At 44.2% G+C, this 22,160-nt stretch overlaps 1 protein-coding gene across 3 annotated transcripts in view; it reads left to right on the top strand.

Moving 5' to 3' along the window:
* Positions 1–22,160, top strand: part of tacr1a (tachykinin receptor 1a) — a 108,905-nt gene that overhangs the window by 63,521 nt on the left and 23,224 nt on the right. For all 3 annotated transcript variants that reach the window (XM_037680786.1, XM_037680787.1, XM_037680785.1), the window contains exon 3: positions 17,068–17,218. In XM_037680786.1, the coding sequence (XP_037536714.1) occupies positions 17,068–17,218 (151 nt within the window). The remainder of the gene's footprint in view (positions 1–17,067; positions 17,219–22,160) is intronic.

The following is a 22,160-nucleotide window of genomic DNA, read 5'->3' as shown; positions in this document are numbered from 1 at the left end:
TGGCCTCCCTCCGCCTACGTGTGGGGGGACGGGTTCTGACTGTCGTTTGTGCTTATGCACCAAACGGCAGTTCAGATTATCCACCCTTTCTGGAGTCCTTGGAGGGGATACTGGAAAGTGCACTTTCTGGGGACTCCCTTGTTCTGCTGGGGGACTTCAATGCTCATGTGGGCAATGACAGTGAGACCTGGAGGGGTGTGGTTGGGAGGAACGGCCCCCCTGATCTGAACCAGAGTAGTGTTCTGTTGTTGGACTTCTGTGCTCGTCATGGATTGTCAATAACGAACACCTTGTTCAAGCATAAGGGTGTCCATATGTGCTCTTGGCACCAGGACACCCTAGGCCGCAGTTCGATGATCGACTTTGTCATCGTCTCATCTGATCTGTGGCCACATGTCTTGGACACTCGGGTGAAGAGAGGGGCGGAGCTGTCAACTGATCACTACCTGGTGGTGAGTTGGCTCCGATGGTGGGGGAGGATGCCGGTCAGACCTGGCAGACCCAAACGTATTGTGAGGGTTTGCTGGGAACGTCTGGCAGAGTCTCCTGTGAGACGGAGTTTCAACTCCCACCTCCGGGAGAACTTTGAACATGTTCCGAGGGAGGTGGGGGACATTGAGTCTGAGTGGACCATGTTTCGTGCCTCTATTGTCGAGGCGGCTTACCAGATCTGCGGCCGCAAGGTTGTCGGTGCCTGTCGTGGCAGCAACTCTCAAACCCGATGGTGGACACCGTCAGTGAGGGATGCTGTCAGGCTGAAGAAGGAGTCCTATCGGGCCTTTTTGGCCTGTGGGACCCCGGAAGCAGCTGATGGGTACCGGCAGTCCAAGCGACATGCGGCTCGGGTGGTTGCTGAGGTAAAAACTCGGGCATGGGAGGATTTCGGAGAGGCCATGGCGAACGACTTCCGCACGGCTTCGAGACGATTCTGGTCCACCATCCGGCGTCTCAGGGTGGGAAAGCGGTACGCCACCAACACTGTTTATAGTGGGAGTGGTGTGCTGCTGACCTCAACTCAGGATGTTGTGGGTCGGTGGGCGGAATACTTTGAAGACCTCCTCAATCCCACCGGCACGTCTTCCACTGAGGAAGCGGAGCCTGGGGACTCTGGGTCGGGCCCTCCAATCTCTGGTGCTGAGGTCACCGAGGTGATTAAAAAGCTCCTCGGTGGCAGGGCCCCAGGGGTGGATGAGATCTGCCCAGAGTTCCTTAAGGCTCTGGATGTTGTAGGGTTGTGTTGGCTTACGCGACTCTGCAATATTGCGTGGACATCGGGGGGAAGTTCCCCTGGAATGACAGACCGGGGTGGTGGCCCCCTATTCAAAAAGGGGGACCGTAGAGTGTGTTCCAACTATAGGGGAATCACGCTCTTAAGCCTCCCTGGTAAGGTCTACTCGGGGGTTCTGGAGAGGAGGGTCCGTCGGATAGTCGAACCTCGGATTCAGGAGGAACAGTGTGGTTTTCGTCCTGGCCGTGGAACACTGGACCAGCTCTACACTCTCAGCAGGGTCCTGGAGGGTGCGTGGGAGTTTGCCCAACCAGTCTACATGTGCTTTGTGGACTTGGAGAAGGCGTTCGACCGCGTCCCTCGGGGGGCCCTTTGGGGGGTACTCTGGGAGTATGGGATACCGGGCCCTTTGATACGGGCTGTTAGGTCCCTGTATGACCGATGTCAGAGCCTGGTCCGCATCGCCGGCAGTAAGTCGGGCTTGTTCCCAGTGAGAGTTGGACTCCGCCAAGGTTGCCCTTTGTCACCGATTCTGTTCATAACTTTTATGGACAGAATTTCTAGGCGCAGCCAAGGTGTTGAGGGGATCCGTTTTGGTGGCCTTAGGATTGTGTGTCTGCTTTTTGCAGATGATGTGGTCTTATTGGCTTCATCAGATCGTGATCTACAGCTTTCGCTGGAGTGGTTCGCAACCGAATGCGATGCGGCCGGTATGAAGATCAGTTCCTCCAAATCCGAGGCCATGGTCTTGAGCCGGAAAAGGGTAGAGTGCCCTCTCAGGTCAGGGAGGAGGTCTTACCCCAAGTGGAGGAGTTCAAGTATCTTGGGGTCTTGTTCACGAATGAGGGAAAAATGGAGCGTGAGATTAATAGGCGGATAGGTGCAGCGTCTGCAGTGAAGCGGGCGCTGTACAGGTCTGTCGTGGTGAAGAGAGAGCTGAGTCAAAAGGCGAAGCTCTCAATTTACCGATCGATCTACGTTCCCACCCTCATCTATGGTCACGAGCTTTGGGTTGAGACCGAAAGAATGAGATCTTGGATACAAGCGGCCGAAAGGAGTTTTCTCCGCAGGGTGTCTCGGCTCTCCCTTAGAGACAGGGTGAGAAGCTCGATCATCCGGGAGGGACTCGGAGTAGAGCCGCTGCTTCTCCACGTCGAGAGGAGCCAGTTGAGGTGGCTTGGGCATCTGTTTAGGATGCCTTCTGGACGCCTCCCTGGTGAGGTGTTCTGGACACGTCCCACCGGAAGTAGGCGCAGAGGAAGACCCAGGACACGGTGGAGGGACTATGTTTCTCGGCTGGCCTGGGAACGCCTCGGGATTCCCCCGGAAGAGCTGGTCCAAGTGGCTAGGGAGAGGGAAGTCTGGGCCTCCCTACTTAGGCTGCTACCCCCTCGACCCGACCCCGGATAAGCGGAAGAAAATGGATGGATTGATGGATGGATGGATATTAGACCCAGCTTCTGTTTCTCATGGGAGCATCCATCCATCCTCACTGGGGGGCCGGAGCCCCCCTCAGCCCAACTCAAACTGCAGTTGGGCCACCTCGTCGAGTTTGTTTGCCCATTTGAATTGTGATGTTTTATGGTCTGAAACTTTTCTGCATCATTCATATTATTGTCACTATTTTCAGTTCTCAGATTATCTGGATTCACTGAATCTTGTTAATACACCTAAATCTGCCCATCACTGCAACTTTCACTGTTTTTGGGTTCTGAATGATCACGTCTTCATTAATTTTTCTCATGGTTCGATTATGGGGGCTAATTGTCACACTGTTAACTCCTATAATTACACATCAGTCACAAAAAAACTCAAGAAAATGTCTGATAACAATGTTGTTACTGCTCTCAGGGATTCAACCCAACCCTGGACCCCCCACTAATTACAGCACACCAAATGACTTTAAGAATGTGTCTGGGCTTTTTTTTTTTTTTTTACACTAGATAGTCACTATAATAAATATTTCATAATAATGGTGTGGAGAGGATGGCTGCAAGGGGAGAAGGGAGGCCATCAAAAAAAAAAAAAAGAATGTGTCTGGGCTTCATTTTCTGCATGTAAACGCTCGTAGCCTTCTGAGAAAACTTGATGCCTTGAAAATTCTGGTCAGTTCTTCTGGGGCAGATGTTATCTTCGTCTCTGAATCCTGGCTCAACAAATCTGTACTCAATAATGACCTGGAAATCAATGGATTTAACATCTACCGCTGTGATCGTCAAAAAAAGGAGGGGGAGTCGCTGTTTACATCAGAGATTCTTTGGTTGCTAGTCTTGTGTCTTCTAAAACATTTCCAAACCAATTTGAAGCCTTATCTGTAAACATCACCTTGAATGGAGGCCAGATCTTAGTTGTAGTCTGCTGCTACCGCCCACCCTCAGCATCACCTGAGGCTCTGTCTGCCCTGATGGAATTTCTTGGTAATTTAAAATTCAAAGAGATCCTTTTGGCTGGAGACCTCAACATTGATTGGTGTAAGTCGACCCCCCTCTGTGATAAATTCAAGGAATGTTGCCTGTCTCTCAATCTTACCCAATTGATCGACTCTCCCACTAGATTAAACAAAAACTGTCCTGAAAAATCCTCCATCTTAGACCTATTTCTAACTAATATGCCTCACAAATTCCCTGGTACAGGTGTATTCGCTGATATTTTGAGTGATCATTGTGTGACAGCTGCTTTGAGAGATATTAAACTTCCACCTTCTAAGCCCAGATTAATTCAAAAAAGGGATCTGAAACGTTTTTGTGAACAGTCATTCCTCTGGGATCTGTCTCACTTTGACTGGCATTGTATTCTGTTAACTGATGACGCGAACTCCGCTTGTAACTATTTTCACAATAGTTTAATTTATTTTGTGAACAAACATGCTCCTTTTCATCAGCTCAGAATAAAGGGACGAGACAGCCCCTGGTTTACTCCAGAGCTAGCTGGGACGAGACAGCCCCTGGTTTACTCCAGAGCTAGCTGACCTCCTGCACAGGAGAGACCATCTTTGGGCCACAGCGAAAAAATCTGACTCAGACACTGATTGGTTGAGTTTTCGACAGATGAGGAATAAATGCACAACTGCTGTCAAAGCAGCAAAACGCAACTATTTCTGATCTCAGACCTCCAAAAATCTAAATGACCCTAACAGATTCTGGAAAACCATCAAATCTCTCTCAGGCACCCCCCAATCCTCTGACTTCCCCTCACAACTCTGTTCCTGTGTCAAATAAGCACGAGATCCTGAACTGTTTCAACAAACATTTTGTTGCTTCTAGTTCTTTATTTGACACAGTTACTAACAGCAAATCAGCCATTTCCCCTAATAACCAAACTTCTACAAATCAAATCCCTCCTACAAGTCAATCCTCAGTTAATCACAGCTTCTCTTTTTCTCCATTCTCAGTCAGTGAGGTTAATAAACTGTTAAAAGATCTTGACCCAAAAAAATCTGCAGGTCCAGATGAACTTCCACCTTACTTCTTAAGGCTGGCTGCTCATATCATCACAGTCCCTGTGACCCACATCTTCAATCTCTCCATAAGACAAAACTCCATCCCAGGCACTTGGAATACAGCCTTTGTTCTTCCTTTGCTGAAGGGAGGTGACCCCACCTCACTGAACAATTATCGACCAATATCTAAACTCTGTATTTTAGCCAAGGTTCTAGAAAAACTGATAAACTCTCAAATCAAAAATTACCTGGACTCATTTAACATCTTACCTCCACATCAATCTGGTTTCAGGAAACAACACAGCACAACCACTGCTTCACTGAAGGTTCTTAATGATGTCGTTGAAGCACTGGATGCTAAGGATTATTGTGCTGCACTTTTCTTAGACCTGTCTAAAGCTTTTGACACTGTGGATCTTAACATCTTGTGTCATAATCTCTCAGAAATGGGTTTCTCAGAACAAACCATTGGTTGGTTCTCTAACTATCTTTCAGACCAGAGGCAATGTGTTCAACATAATGGTACTTCCTCCAGTTATTTAACAGTCAACAATGGTGTACCACAAGGCTCAGTCTTAGGACCCACCCTCTTTACAATCTACATACATAATGTAGGTAAAAACATCCCTAATGCATCCATACATTTCTATGCTGATGACACAGTTGTTTATTGTCGAGCTAAAACTGTTGCTAAGGCTTTCCCGCTTTTGAAATCTGCATTCAACTACATCCAGACTGATTTGTTCCGCCTTAAACTTGTCCTAAATGCCGACAAAACCAAAGGGATGCTTTTTTTCAAATAGGAAGTTGGTCTCAGCAGTTCTTCCTCCGATTTTATCCTCAAATGGTGTCCCCAGTGAGTTTGTTGATTCCTATAAATATTTGGGTATCTTGGTCGACTCACATCTCTCTTTTAAGCTCCATGTGGAAAACTTGGTAAAGAAACTGAAAGTTAAACTGGGTTTCTTTTTCAGAAACAGATCCTGTCTAACCCTGAATGCTAGAAAATGCCTTGTATCTGTGACTTTCCTTCCTCAATTGATTATGGTGACATTATTTACATGAACGCTCCTACAAGAACCCTGCAGATGTTGGATGCTGTCTATCATGGTGCACTAAGATTCATAACTGGCTGTGATTATCGTACCCACCACTGCACCCTGTATTCACTGGTTAACTGGACATCATTAACTTCACGCAGACTCTCTCACTGGTACATTTTCATCTTTAAATCACTTCTTGGTCTGCTGCCTTCATACATCTCCTCCTACATGTCTCTGCGTGAGTGCAGCTATGGAGTGCGCTCTCAGGACATTATTACCTGCAGTGTTCCCTCAATGAGGACTGAACTAGGCAAAAGGGCCTTCTCCTTCTCCGTTCCTGTTTCCTGGAATATCTTACAAAAAGATGTGAAGCTCTCGACCTTGACCTTTCTAAGTGGCTTTAAGAATCTGTTGGACTCCTGGCAGGGACCAATGCAGACATGTTCCTGTTTTTAGTTTTCTGCTTTCGCCTTAGAATCTAGCTGTTTTTGTTTTTTTGTTTTTGTTACCTTTTCCTTTTAGCCATCCTATTTGTAAAAAAAACAAAAAAAAAACTGTAGTATGACTTTTTATAATTGTTTATTGTTGTTGCTGTTGTCCATTGTTGTCATCTTTCTTTGTTGAAATCAGGTCTCTCTTGTAAATGAGTCCTCGAGGCTCAATGGGATTTACCTGTCTAAATAAAGGTTGATTGATTGAATTTCCCTTTGGGATTATTAAAGTATTTTTGAATTGATAACAAAAAAAAAAGAATTAACTTTTAAAGATAGTTTGCTAACATAAAAAAGCTCTCCATAAAGCTAGAACTTTATTACTCATCTTTAATAAATGAGAATAAAAATAACCCTAAGTTTCTGTTTGTACTATTGCTAGACTAATTAAAAGTCCGATTTCTGTTGAACATGTATCCCTACAACTATAAGTAGTGATGACTTCATGAGATTCTTCATAAATAAAATTATTTCATTTAGAGAGAAAATTCAAACTAACCATCCTTCTACTATCTCTAGTCCCCTGTCAAATGAAACAACTTTTAAAAAAAATCACTAGCGCCTGATTCATGGTTGGACAGTTTTTGTTCTGTTGAACTCTCTGAATTGTCAAAAATAACAACCTCATCCAAACCATCCACATGTCTGCTAGATCCCAACCAGACAGTTTAAAGAAGTATTTCCCCTAATTAATGTCCACGGACTTCTGGGAAGATGACGCCGGTGCTGGTGGCTTGCGTTCACCTCTGTCTGTTTTGATCATTTTTTTTTCCTGTTTTTGTCATTTTTCTTTGGTGACTTCAACTCACTGCTTGTTTATGATCTCCAACACCTTTTAAATATACAGTTTTCTACTGCAAACCCCGCCTTGTTCGACCACTTTGATCGAGGCTCTGGATCCCCACCCCCTATGCTTGTTGATGTCCCAGTTTACCTGCAGCGCGCGGCGTTTCTGCCCACACGAAAACATCGCTCCAGGCGCTGTGGAAGACATGCCGGCCGTCTCGTGAGGATTAAAGCCAGCATCAAGCTCTCTGCTGCTTCGTCATGCTGCTGACCATCAGACGTTAAACTGTTCATCCGGATGCTTAACTGATCCGTTCAACTCCAGCCTGTTACAGGTGGCTGGGCCTGGTACACGCAGCGGGCGGGCGCAGCCGCGTCTGTTTTGGTCGTCTCCAGTGGAACTTAACCAACTTCGGACTGTCTGCTGCATCATCTCCTGCCAACCATATGCTGGATATTCGTCTGTCCGGGTGCTTCGCTGATCCTGCTGGGTCCTGCCTGATCCCCATAGTCGAGCCTGGCCCGCGCCGCGGGTACAGCTGCGGCGTCGCTTGTCCTAGGAGGCGCGGTTCAAACTCCAAAAATCTGAAACCGCTGATCTGTGCTCCATGCTCAGCTTTTCCTTTAGCTACTGGTCCTACAAAAATTGCTCTGCTGAATGTGAGGTCGCTGGCAAATAAAACTATCTTAAATTACTTTTTCTGCTCCAATGGATTGGACTTCATGTTTGTTACAGAGACCTGGCTCGTCCCTTGTGAGTTGTGTTGTTTCTGAACTTTTGCCGGTGGATTGTGCCTTTTTTAATGCTCCAAGGACTTTTGGTAGGGGTGGTAGATTATTAACAGTTTTTAAAAAGCTCTGGAACTGCAGACAGCTACAGGCTGTAGCTTTTCAGGGTTTTGAACTGTTGTACTTTGAGCTAGACCACTCCAACCCAACACTGTGCAGCATGATCTACAGGCCACCCTCGTACAACAAAAACTTCATAAGTGAATTTTCTGACTTTCTGTCTGGAATACTGCTCAATTACAACAGGGTCTTGATTCTGGGGGACTTTAATGTACACATTTGCTGTCCTGAAAAGCCTTTGGTGCAGGAGTTTCTAAATCTGATCCAATCTTTCAACCTTGTGCAAAATGTTGTTGGTCCAACTCAACAGGGCCATACACTTGATTTAGTTCTGTCTCACGGATTGTCTGTGGTTAATCTGGAAATTAGGGATGCTATTGTTTCAGATCACAAACCCATTTCATTCGAAACCTCTGTTATTCATGAGTCTAAATCCCCCACTCTAGCCAAGAGTTGTCAGATATTTAACTCTTCAACCGCCGCTCTTTTTTCCTCTGCATTCATTACAGATGAATTCAAAAAGCGTTCAATGCTACCTCAGTCCCTGAAACATCTGCCTGTATTAATACGTAGGAGCTGCACAGTAGGCATGATGCGACCTGCTCTAAGATTTTAGACCTTGTGGCTCCGCTAAAAATCAGGCGACCAAAGCGGGCACCACACCCCGGGTTGAACGCAACCACTCGAGCAGCCAAACGTCTATGGAGAAGAGCTGAATGCAAGTGGAAAAAGGACAAATTACAGGTTTTTTTATTGTATTTGAAATATTATCAGAGCATCGTTAAATCTGAAAAGAACAAATACTTCTCCCAAATCATTGCTTCAAAAAGTCAAAATCCCCACGTTCTTTTTAATACCATAAATTCCATTTTAAACGTGTCTCGGTCTGCTACCATTGAGGCCTCTGTTGACATTTGCAACGACTTTACCAGATACTTTGCTGATAAGGTAGAGTTGATTAGGTCATCCATCCCCCAGTCTACAACTCCCTCTGTCTTTGTCCCTTGCTCAGCAGTCTTCAGACAGTTTGAACCCATTTCACTCCCATTTCTAAACAAAGTCGTTGGTCAGATGAAACCCTCCGGTTCCCCTGCTGACCCCATTCCTGCGTCGTTTTTCAAACAAGTTCTACCCACGATTGGACCCTCTGTTCTTACTATTATAAATAGTAGTATTGTGACAAGTGTGGTTCCTGATGTTTTCAAACATGCAGTAGTTCATCCGTTAATTAAGAAACCTGGACTTTACCCTTCGACTTGCTCAAATTTCAGACCAATCTCAAAACTTCCCTTCCTGTCCAAAATCCTGGAGAAAATAGTTTTCATTCAATTAAACAAGTTTTTGAATGAGATCAGAATCTTCAAGATTTTTCAATCTGGTTTTAAGGATCTCCACAGCACTGAAACAGCATTAGTAAGGGTTTGTAACCATATTATGATATCAAACGATTATGGTCAATTTGTGGTACTTGTGAGCTGAGTGAAGCTGACACCCCACCCACTTCCAAAATTAAAGCAAATAGTCTGAATGGTTAGTGCTCCGTTAGTGCTGGTTTGTGCCGTTAAAATTTTCGTTTGTGCTGCTTTGGTTTATGAGATATTAAAAGTTATAATTTTGACCTGTAATAGACGCTCAGGCGCGTTCACGCACACGTCAGGGCAGAGCGTTTACTTAAGGCGGGCGCGCGCTCCGGCTGTAATTGTGTGGATCAGATTTGACAACAAAAACACAACTGTCGTAAATGTTTCCTTTTAGTACCTGATTGCGGTTATAAAGGACGCGTGAACGCGCCTGAGCACGCGTGAACGCGCCTGAGCACGCGTGAACGCGCCTGAGCGTCTATCACAGGTCAAAATTATAACTTTTAATATCTCATAAACCAAAGCAGCACAAACGAAAATTTTAACGGCACAAACCAGCACTAACGGAGCACTAACCATTCAGACTATTTGCTTTAATTTTGGAAGTGGGTGGGGTGTCAGCTTCACTCAGCTGTACTTGTGCTCCTGGACCTTACTGCTGCTTTTGATACTGTTGACCACAGTATCCTTATATCACGGCTGGAACAGTGGGTTGGGATCACAGGTGCTGCATTAGAATGGTTCTGCTCATACCTGAGTGGCAGGAGATTTGCGTCAAGGTTGATAATAATGTATCCGCATCATTACCTCTTTCTTGCGGGGTCCCACAGGGTTCGATTCTTGGACCCCTACTGTTCTCACTTTATTTGCTCCCACTGGGGTCCATCCTGAGAAAACATGGTTTTTCATTCCATTGCTATGCTGATGACTGCCAGATCTACCTGCCTGTGAAACCAGCAAGTGTTTGCTCCATTCACCCACTGTTAAAATGTCTGGACGACATTAAGGCCTGGATGGCTTCAAATTTCTTAAGTTTTAACGATGAGAAGACTGAATTCATTGTCTTTAGCCCTAGCTCAACTGCCACCACTGATCCTGTCAACCTGGACTCTCTTCAGCAGTCTAGCAAAAATCTTGGGATGGTTTTAGACTCTGACTTCAAGTTTGACAAACAAATCAACTCTGTTCTGCAGAAAAGCTTCTTCCAACTAATACAGGTAGCTAAGCTCAAGCCAGTGTTGTCCAGACCCGACCTTGAGAAACTAGTCCATGCCTTTATCACGACCCCATTGAACTATTGCAATGCACTCTATGCTGGGGTCAGCCAGACCTCCATTTCATGTCTTTAGCTCGTCCAGAATGCTGCTGTTCGGCATTTAACCGGAACTCGTAGGTCTGAACATATTACACCAGTTCTGTCCTCCCTTCACTGGCTCCCTGTTCGTACTAGGATAGTCTTTAAAATTCTTCTGTTGACCTTTAAGTGCCTAAATGGCCTCGCACCCCTTTACCTCTCTTAGCTTCTGGAACCTTATGTTCCCTCTCAGGCCCTGAGATCATCTGATCAGCTGCTTTTGGCTGTTCCAAAAACAAGACTGAAGCTCAGATATCGGGCTTTTTCAGTCATTGGCCCCAAACTCTGGAACAACCTGCCCCCCAACATCAGGCAGGCCACCTCCCTTCCTCACTTCAAATCCCTGCTTAAAACACATCTGTTCTCACAGGCATTTCACACAGTGTAAATTGATCATGTTTTTTTTATCTGTGACCCTATGTTTTAAATTCATTTTATTAATTCTTCAGTTGTTATTTTTAGTGTATTGTATTTTTTTTCTCTTTAATTTAACTCTCATTTGTTGTTGTTGTTGTTGTTGTTGATGTTGATGATGATGATGAGCACTTTGATAACAGGTTCTGTTTTAAATGTGCTCTATAAATAAAGTTGACTTGACATTTTGGATCTACTTAATTTGTCTTTAATGAATGATTATGTACCACAGCGCTTTAAGGTTGCTGTAATTAAACCTTTAAGAAGTCTGACCTCGATTCAAAAATTCTCACCAATTATTGACCTATAGCTATCCTAACTTTCATCTCAAAAATTCTAGAGAAAGTAGTTGCAGGTCAGTTGCGTGAACATCTACATAGAAATCTGGAGTTTCAGTCATGGTTTAGAGCTCATCATAGCACTAAACCTGCACTACTAAAAGTCACTAATGATATTTGCATGGCCTCAGAAAATGGACTTGTGTCTATACTGGTCCTGTTAGACCTCAGTGCTGCATTTGATACAGTTGATCACAATATTGTGCTACGGAGGCTTGAATATGATATTTGGATTAAAGAAAAAGCTCTAAAATAGTTTAAATCATATCTATCTCATATATTTCAGTTTGTAAATGTAAATAATAAATCTTCATACACCAAAGTTAGTCATGGAGTACCTCAGGGCTCTGTGTTTGGGCCAATACTCTTTACTTTTTCATTCATTCAACCTTTTTTTAAACAGATAAATCACAATGAGCCTCAAATACTCATTTACAAGTGAGACCTGTTTGGACAGACAAAAAGCAGGTTAACTGGACACATGTAGGAGTTGGAGGCGAAAAAAATTCCCATCATACTTTTTTTTTCTTGCCTGAGAAAAAAACCCCTCTAATATAAAATAAAAACACCTCACACAAACAGCACATATTTACTTAGACATTCTGCAATCGGAGACGAGAGCGGTCAACAACGCTTATAGATGCTCTCGAGGTCACTGTAATCATTCAATGTCCTCCGGTGAGATCCATAAACATTCTCGAGGTATGTCAAGGAATAACCTCTATGAGAATCCAAGAGTCCTGATATGATGACACAAAGTTTATTCAGCTGGTTCATCTGGTTATCAGTTGGAAATTCCTCAGGGAGGGGGTACTTTATATATGCTTCCATTAGGTAAAGTTAGTAAACAGCATGGGATACATTTTCATTGTTATGCTGATGACACAATTATATTTGTCCATGAAACCCAATGAATCCAATCAGCTACTTAGACTACAAGCATGTCTTAAAAACATAAAAACCTGGATGACCCACAATTTTCTCCTTTTGAACACAGACAAGACTGGGGTTTTGGGATTTGAACCTGAGCATCTTAGGGATGAATTTTTCAGTCTTTCTCCCTCCTTAGTTGGCATTAATCTGTCCTCCAGCTCTAATGTTAAAAATCTTGGTGTTATTTTTGATCAGGACATGTCTTTTATCCCCCACATTAAAAACGTTACTAGAACCACCTTCTTCCACCTGCGTAATATCACTAACATTAGAAACATCTGATCTAAAAATGATGCAGAAAAACTGGTCCATGCATTTGTCATGTCTAGACTGGACTATTGCAATGGTTTATTATCTGGGTGTCCAAATACTTCTTAAAAACGTCTTCAGTTGATCCAAAATGCTGCTGCCAGAGTTTTAACTGGAGTTAGTAGGACAGATCATATCTCTCCAGTTTTGGCTTCTCTCCATTGGCTCCCTCTCAAATCCAGAATTGAATTCAAAATCCTACTTCTAACTTACAAAGCTCTCAACAACCTATCTTCTTCTTATATTACAGATCTTATTGTTTCATATTTTCCTAACGGAGCACATCGCTCTCAGGCTGCAGGTTTACTTGTGGTTCCTAGAATTTACAAAAACAGAATGGGATGCAGATCTTTCAGTTATCAGGCTCCTCTCTTGTGGAACCAAATTCCAATCTCTGTCCGTGAGTCAGTTTTAAGACTCATGTTTTTTTTTTGTTGTTTTTTTTTGGCTAAATCCGATAGTTAGGGTCGGCTTGCGTTTCCTGAGCTGCCCCTTAGTTATGCTACTATAGGCTTAGACTATCAGGTCTCTCTTGTAAATGAGTCATCGAGGCTCAATGGGATTTACCTGTCTAAATGAAGGTTGCATGAATAGACTGCTGGAGGACAAACTGACCACAATTTTCACTCTGCTACCGTCTTTACTTACTCTTCTCAACCTGTTTTGTATTTGTAATTATTTTTTCTATCCTTAACATGTGTTTTTGTCTTTCAGGTACACCTGGACCTATATCTGGACTTACTATTCTGTGCTTGTTTGTCTCTCCTTCCTGTCCTCTCAAACCAGCCGGTCAAAGCAGATGGCCACCTGTCCTGAGCCTGGTTCTGCTGGAGGTTTCTTCCTGTTAAAAGGGAGTTTTTCCTTTCCACTATTGCCATTGTGCTTGCTCAGGATGAGAGACTGCAATGAAGCCAAGATCCAACTTGTCTGCTGCTTCCTTACTTAGAGAACACTAATTGGTCTTTATGTATGTGAATGTTTCTGTAAAGTGCCCTGAGACAACTTTGTTGTGATTTGGCGCTATATAAATAAACTGAATTGAATTGAATTGAAAGTGTCCTGGTTTGATCCACCATCTGAATCCCAGAAAGACGAGTGATCTGGTGCCCTCATGCTGACCTGGTAAGGAGCAGAACCTGGTGACATTATAGCTAATGCATCTTAGCAAATCATTTCCTGGCTTGCAGTGAAAATAAATGACTATCTGGTCACATTACATAACTTCTTTCAAACAAAATCCAAAGCAAACTATTAATTAAAATAATCAAACTCTTTTCTAAATTCATGCACATATGTAACCTGAAATAATTCCTGCTCAAAGAGCAGAGCAAGATTTGTCTTAGATAAGATAATTAAGCCTTGATTGATTCATTATTATTGTATGTTTATTATTGTTGTTGATTCTTAGTTTGATTATTTTTGTAATTAAATTTCAAAGACAACTTTGGTCTTTTCATTCGGATTGCTATTCATTTATTATGGTATGAGACTCCCTGTAATTAACCGATTCTTCTACAGTGACTGAGTTCTGATTATTAAAGGGTGAATATATTAATTAGTTGTTGATCAGTAAACTGACCAGCTGGTACCCTGCTTTAACGAATGGAAAAATAAATAAAACCAAATGCAGTGGAGTGGAGAAAGTGTCATCCTTCTTCCATCTCACTTCATAATTGCTACATGAGCGGTGAGATGCCATGTTCCATGCTTTCATCATTGTTTGTAATCTTTCTGGAATGGGTCCTTTCAAGTAAAATGCTGGTTAAAAATCTTCTCCTACCATACATTGTGGTTCTGTTTAAGTAAGATTAGGCAAGAATAGTTTTTTTTCCAACACATACTTTAAAAAATAGTGTGTATTTTTAAAATACATTTTACTTAATTGAGGTAAACGTATTGTGCAAGCAATGTTGTTTTCCTATTATGTTTACAGAATAAAAATGTATTTTTGGACAATTCAGTTAGAGATGATCATGCTACAGATTATAAACTGATTTACATCCTAACATAATGTCTCACTTTTCTCTGGGCCTCCATTCTCACTGTATGGGTAATTGTTACATTACATGATTACATGTATACTTTCATTCAGCTTATACCCATCTGGAGGTCTAATCAGCTAGAGTAGTTCTAATTATCCTGTTGTATATGCATAATGGTAGCATTCATGTCAGTGTACCAAGGTTGTCTAGAAATACTCCATTTAACTCTGATTAAATTGACATTTTGGTGTGAATTTACAGCCTGTCGTTGCTGGTACTCTTTTCTATGCTATTTTCTTTACAAGTCTGAGCTGCGTGATTATGACAGTCAGTACGTGCAGGCTCAAAAATGTCTCATCTGAGACTTTTAGACAATGACTGCATGACCAAACATGAAACAAATTCACAATAATTTTTGTATTTTGTTTAATTATAAGAAATATTTTCATACTACAAAAAATATATATTTTTCACCCACTGTGACAACCCAGCAAACAAAACACAGCTGTCGGGATGCAATTCAGTTATGGGCGATTCCACCTTCTGCACCACTCGAGCAGCCACAGAGTTAAGTGTATATGATAGAACAGTGATTGTATTACAATCGTGAATTTATTGACTTTTTGGAGTCTTTCCAACTTCAGGGTGAGAGGCCAAAAGAACAAACAAAACAATCTATCCTGACAGCCTGATGCATGCTCAATAATCCTGGTAGAAAAATCCAAAAAAATTAAATTTGGTCCTCTGGACATTCAAAAAAACAAAACAAAAAAAAAATTGTAGAAACGTTTCGTCTTTCATCCGAAAGACTTCCTCAGTCTGAGGTGTTATATTCAGCTCAGTCTTATAAATAGCACCTTCTCATAGTGGATCAACCAGTTTGCTGTTGACAACCAAAACCAGCTGATCACATGCTCAAGAAGGACCATCAGCCTAACAATGGATTAGCACACAGTAACAGCCATCAGTGTGCTAATGATCCATTGTTAGGCTGATGGTCCTTCTTGAGCATGTGAGCAGCTGGTTTTGGTTGTTAGCAGCAAACTGGTTGATCCACTCTGAGAAGGTGCTATTTAAGAGACTGAGCTGAAAACAGCACCTCAGACTGAGGAAGTCTCTTGGATGAGATCCTTCTCAGAGTGGATCAACCAGTTTGCTGCTAACAACCAAAACCAGCTGATCACATGCTCAAGAAGGATCATCAGCCTAACAATGGATCATTAGCACACTGATGGCTGTTTGCTATTCACAGGGGGCTAAGTGATACTAGCAATAACAGCATTATAAGAGGGGGACAGTTGAACACTGAGGCCTCCACCCCTGTTTAATGATGGACAGTTTATTTTCACAAAGATGGCCTCCTTTACTCCTCTCTCAAACCATCGTTCCTCTCTATCAAGGATGTGAACATCTTCATCCTTGAAAGAGTGACCACTGGCCTGGAGATAAGTGTAGACCGCAGAGTCCTGGCCTTATGATGTTGATCTTCTGTGCTGGGCCATCCTTTTATCCAGTGGCTGTTTAGTTTCCCTGATGTAAGACTGATCACAGCCCTTCTGACTCTGAACAGCATACTCAATATTACTCTGTTTGTGCCAGGGGACTGGATCTTTGGGATGAACCAGTCTTTGCCGTAATGTATTTTGGGGTTTAAAAGCCACTGGGACATTATGTTTAGAAAATAAACGCCTCAGTTTCTCTGATACTCCCTCAACATATGGAATGACCACTGGTCTGGATCTGGGTTCCTCCTTTTCACCTGATGGCTGGATGGAGTCCTTTTTTGGGTTTCTTCTCTGCATTCAGGAAGGCCCAGTTAGGATATCCACATTGCTCTAGAGCCTGTCTTGTGTGGGATTTCTCCTTCTGCCTGTCTCCTGAGTTAGTGGGGACGCTGTCTGCTCTGTGGTACAAAGTCCTGATGACTTCTAACTTGTGCTCCAAAGGGTTATGGGAGTCAAACTGCAAATATGATCTGTGTGGGTGGGTTTGCATGCTGCTGTTCGGCGTAATGTTTTTTATGCTACTAGTGCTTAGTGTATATTTGATGTTTTTCTTAGTTCATATCTTAGATCTTATTACTGTTTTTCTTTTACATATTTTGGATGTAACTGGGACCTTGTGTACACAATTTTGTTCCACCACATGTACCACGTGGGGTGCAAATGACAAATGAAGAACCTTGAATTCTTGAACATTTTTATCACTGTTATTTTAACAAAATAGTGATTAGTTTCCCTGATGTGATTTAATGTGAATAATACACATTCATTTATCTTGTATTTTTAACAATCAAAATTTTATTAATAAACCACTTAAACTGTCAAACTGATTTGCAATTTAGTCGTGCTGTTTAATTGATTTAAAAAAAATATTTTTTAATAAAAATGCGCATTGACTTTGGACTTTTAGAGGTGGAGATTTGAGTGACTGGATCCAAGCAAACATTTGTCGGAACACACCCTGTCAAAATAAGAGTTCCCGGATCTTGCTGTGGCAGGATTCGACTCAAATTAAGCACAGACTGTATGTGTTTGTAGGTACCATGTATGTGTTGCCATCCTGATCTACTTCCTTCCTCTGCTGGTGATGGGTTGTGCTTACCTGGTAGTGGGACTAACACTCTGGGCCAGTGAAATCCCTGGAGACTCTTCAGACCGCTACAAGGAGCAGCTGAATGCCAAGCGAAAGGTAAGCTCACATATTTTGAATGAATTCAACACCATCCATACATCCATCCATGAAGTCTTCTTCCGCTTATCCGGGGTCGGGTCGCGGGGGTAGCAGCTTAAGTAGGGAGGCCCAGACTTCCCTCTCCCCAGCCACTTGGGCCAGCTCCTCCGGAGGAATCCCAAGGCATTCCCAGGCCAGCCGAGAAACAATAGCCCCTTATCCACAGGGCCTTTTGGGGCTCCTATGTAAATAGTTTAGGCCGATTGCGTGGTTTATCCACAGTGCCTTCAGTGGTGGAACCCACCCCATTTTTGGGACCTACTTCTCTGAGGTCCCAGGTCTGGTTCTTATTGGGTCTAGATGTGACATCAGCGCACTTTAGGTCACTGATTGGTCAGGGGGCTTTTTCATTGGTGGAGGGCGGAGATCAATGAGGTCATCCATTTTGGTTGTGTGTTGTTTTCCGGCTCTTCTTCTTCTAATACATGTTAGTGGTGCTTAGAAAAGAGCTTAATGTAGCACTAGCGCCACCAGCTGGTAAGGTGCATTGATATTAATAATCCGCCCACTAAAAGGTGAACAATCTGCCCACTAAACGGGAACTATGGGCACTGTGGAGACAGAAAAAAAGAGGTCCCACCAGAACCGGACACAACAGGGTCCAACAAGAACCAGCCCTGTGGATAAGGGGCTATTGTCCCTCCAGCATGTCCTGAGTCTTCCTCTGGGTCTCCTCCCGGTGGGACGTGTCCAGAACACCACACCAGGGAAGTGTCCAGGAGGCATCCTAACCAAATGCCCGAGCCACCTCAACTGGCTCCTCTCAACGTGGAGAAGCAGCAGCTCTACTCTGAGTCCCTCCCAGATGATCGAGCTTCTCACCCTATCTCTAAAGAAGAGCCCAGACACCCTGCGGAGAAAACTCATTTTGGCCGCTAGTATACGAGATCTCGTTCTTTCGGTCACAACCCAAAGCTCATGACCATAGATGAGGGTAAGAATGTAGATCGATCAGTAAATTGAGAGCTTCGCCTTTGGACTAGGCTCTCTCTTCACAACGAAAGACCTGTAAAGTGCCCGCTTCAATGCAGACGCTGCAACTATCTGCCTATCAATCTCACGTTACATTTTCCCTCATTCGTGAACAAGACCCCAAGATACTTGAACTCCTCCACTTGGGGCAGGACCTTCTCCCTGACCCAAAGAGGGCACTCTACCCATTTCCAGCTCAAGACCATGGCCTCGGACTTGGAGGAACTGATCCTCATCCCGGCCGTGTCGCACTCGGCTGCGAACCGCTCCAGCGAAAGCTGTAGATTACGATCTGATGAAGCCAGTAGGATCACATCATCTGCAAAAAGCAGAGACGCAATCCTAAGGCCACCAAAACGGATCCCCTCAACACCTTGGCTGCACCTAGAAATTCTGTCCATAAAAGTTTTATGAACAGAATTGGTGACAAAGGGCAACCTTGGCGGAGTCTACTCTCACCGGGAACAAGCCCGACTTACTGCCAGCAATGTGGACCAGGCTCTGTCACCGGTCATACAGGGACCTAACAGCCCGTATCAAAGGGCCCGGTACCCCATACTCCCAGAGTATCCCCCACAGGGTTTCCTGAGGGACACGGTCGAACGCCTTCTCCAAGTCCACAAAGCACACGTAGACCGGTTCAGTAAACTCGCACGCACCCTCCAGGACCCTGCTGAGTGTAGAGCTGGTCCAGTGTTCCACGACCAGGACGAAAATCGCACTGCTCCTCCTGAATGCGAGGTTCGACTATCCGACGGACCCTCCTCTCCAGAACCCCCGAATAGACCTTACCAGGGAGGCTTAAGAGCGTGATACCCTGTAGTTAGAACAATAATAATAATAATAATAATAACTTTTATTTATAATGCACTTTACATTCACAGTGAATCTCAAAGTGCTACAAAGAGTGAACATCAGATAGCAGCAGGATAAAAGCAACCATAAAAGCAACCGAGAGCAAAACAACCAGGAGGATAATGCCTCAGAATGAACACATAAAAAAAAAACTTAAAATGCACAAAATGCAGATAAAATACTCAAGAACCATGGGTGAATTAAAAAAAAACGTACAGTGCAATCAATTAAAAAACTGGGTAAAAAGAAAGGTTTTAAGACCCTTTTTAAAACATGTCACGGTCTGTGGAGCCCTCAGACATAAAGGCAGGGCGTTCCACAGCCGAGGGGCAGCGCAGGAGAAAGCCCGGTCTCCTGTTGTGCAGGATCAAGACCTGGGAGTGAGAAGAAGATGAGTGTTGGAAGAGCGGAGAGTGCGTGAAGGACAATGAGGGGTGAGAAGTTCTTTTAAATAAGATGGTGCATTACTGTACAAGCATTGGAAGGTGAGCAGATAAATTTTGTAAGTGATCCGGGCAGAAACAGGAAGCCAGTGAAGTGAACGGAGTACAGGGGTGATGTGCTCATGCTTACGCACTCTCATCAGAACCCTGGCAGTGCTGTTCTGGACATACTGTAGTACTGTAGGAACACACTCTACAGTCCCCCTTTTTGAATAGGGGGACCACCACCCCAGTCTGCCAATCCAGGGGAACTTCCCCCAATGTCCACGCAATGCTGCAGAGTCACGTAAGCCAACACAACCCTACAACATCCAGAGCCTTAAGGAACTCCAAGCGAATCTCATCCACCCCTGGGGCCCTGCCACTGAGGAGCTTTTTAACCACCTCGGTGACCTCAGAATCTGAGATTGGAGGGCCCGACCCAGAGTCCCCAGGCTCCGCTTCCTCAGTGGAAGATGTGCCGGTGGGATTGAGGAGGTCATCAAAGTATTCTGCCCCACCGACCCACGACATCCCGAGTTGAGGTCAGCAGTACACCACCCCTACTATAAACAGTGTTGGTGGTGTATCGCTTTCCCCCCCTGAGACGCCGGATGGTGGACCAGAATCGCCTCGAAGCCATGCAGAAGTCATTCTCCATGGCCTCCGAACTCCTCCTATGCCTAAGTTTTTGCCTCAGTGACAGCCCAAGCCGCATGTCGCTTGGACTGCCGGTACCATCAGCTGCTTCCAGGGTCCCACAGGCCAAAAAGGCCCGATAGGATTCCTTCTTCAGCCTGACAGCATCCCTCACCGCCGGTTTCCACCACCGGGTTTGAGGGTTGCCGCTGCGACAAGCACAGACAACCTTGCGGCCGCAGCGCCGTTAAGCCGCCTTGACAATAACATGGCCCACTCGGACTCAATGTCCCCCACCTCCCCCGGAACATGCTAGCAGTTCTTCCAGAGGTGGGAGTTAAAGCTCTTTCTCACAGGAGACTCTGCCAGACATTTCCAGCAAATCCTCACAATACGTTTGGGCCTGCCAGGTCTGACCGGCATCCTCCCCCACCATCGGAGCCAACTCACCACCAGGTAATGATAAATGGACAGCTCCGCCCCTCTCTTCATCCAAGTGTCCAAGACATGTGACCACAGATCAGATGAGACGATGACAAAGTCCATCATCGAACTGCGGCCTAGGGTGTCCTGGTGCCAAGAGCACACATGGACACCCTTATGCTTGAACATGGTGTTCGTTATGGACAATCCATGATGAGCACAGAAGTCCAACAACAGAACACCACTCATGTTCAGATCAGGGAGGCCATTTAAATTAAACACCCCTTACCCATTACCTCTGGACACGTTCCATTCCCAAAAGAGTATTGTAATTAGACCTATATTCATTCAACTCATTCAAATCAAATAAACTCATTCAGTTCATTCATTCATTCATATCCCTCTGTACTTTAAGTTCAAGGTAAAGTCAGTTTTATTGCAATTCATATCACATGTGGTACATGAGGTGGAATGAAATTATGTACTCAGGGTCCCAGTTACACCCAAAAATAGCAAAAATATAAAGTATAAAAAGAAACATGTAGAAGCGTACATGTACCACAGCGCTTTAAGGTTGTAATTAAACCTTTACTTAAGAAATCTGACCTTGATTCATAAATTCTGGCCAATTCTTCTTCTTTCGGCTTTTCCCTCTTCAGGGGTCGCCATAGCGAGTCATCCTCCTCCACCTCACTCTGTCCTCTGCATCCTCTGTCCTCACTCCAACTACCTTCATGTCCTCTCTAACTGCATCCATATATCTCCTCTTTGGCCTTCCTCTTTGTCTTTTTCCTGGCAGCTGCATTTCTAACATCCTTCTGCCAATACTCACTGATGCGTATGAGCTGATACTCACCTGTGGAGAGGACGCTGGCATTGTTTGTTTGCCGCTTCTTCGTCTGGATGCTAACATTTTAAAGTATTTTTATTTTTCCCCGATTTTATTCACTGTTGTGGACAGCTTGCGGCTTCAGATGATTTTTTTGTGTAGTTAAAAAACTGTCATTTTGTATTCCTGCTACTGTGTGACGCCGTGTCTCCCTCTTCAGCTAGCATGATGCTAAGCTACTCTGCTGGGTAGCTGTTGAGCCTTAATAACTGCAATGTCCATGTGGATCTTCTGGATGTTTCCATCATCAAAAGGCTGGGTCTTTTTCGACGTCCTCCTTATGCCCACAGAAGCTCCCGGAGAAAACATATTTTTAATCGTACTGGGTCCTCCATACCGGTCAGCTGGTCAGCTGAGCGTTCCGGCGCATGGCGCTCACGTCATCAGAACACTGCGGCTCTTGGGATTTGTAGTCCTGACATGACTACAACAGTTCCTACATTCTCTCAGGCGCAGGATGGAAAACGTGGAGTGGATTTTAATCTTCTCAAGCCTATAAAAACACATGGCTGCGCCTTATCTTAAAATCGAACTTTTCAATGTGTAGTCCTTGACTAATAAAGCATGCCTTATCCAGGAGCACATTCTGGATAAGGATTTGGATAGTATGTGCCTTACAGAGACTTGGCATCAGCCAAACATTTTCTCTGCTCTCAATGAGGCCTGTCCTGCTGGATATAAATATCTCCAGAGAGCACGG

This window comes from Nematolebias whitei, chromosome 8, assembly GCF_014905685.2.
Source record: "Nematolebias whitei isolate Nwh7 chromosome 8, NemWhi1, whole genome shotgun sequence".
NCBI lineage: Eukaryota > Metazoa > Chordata > Actinopteri > Cyprinodontiformes > Rivulidae > Nematolebias > Nematolebias whitei.
Note: the sequence above shows the minus strand (reverse complement) of the source record. Positions and strands in the feature narration are given on the sequence as shown.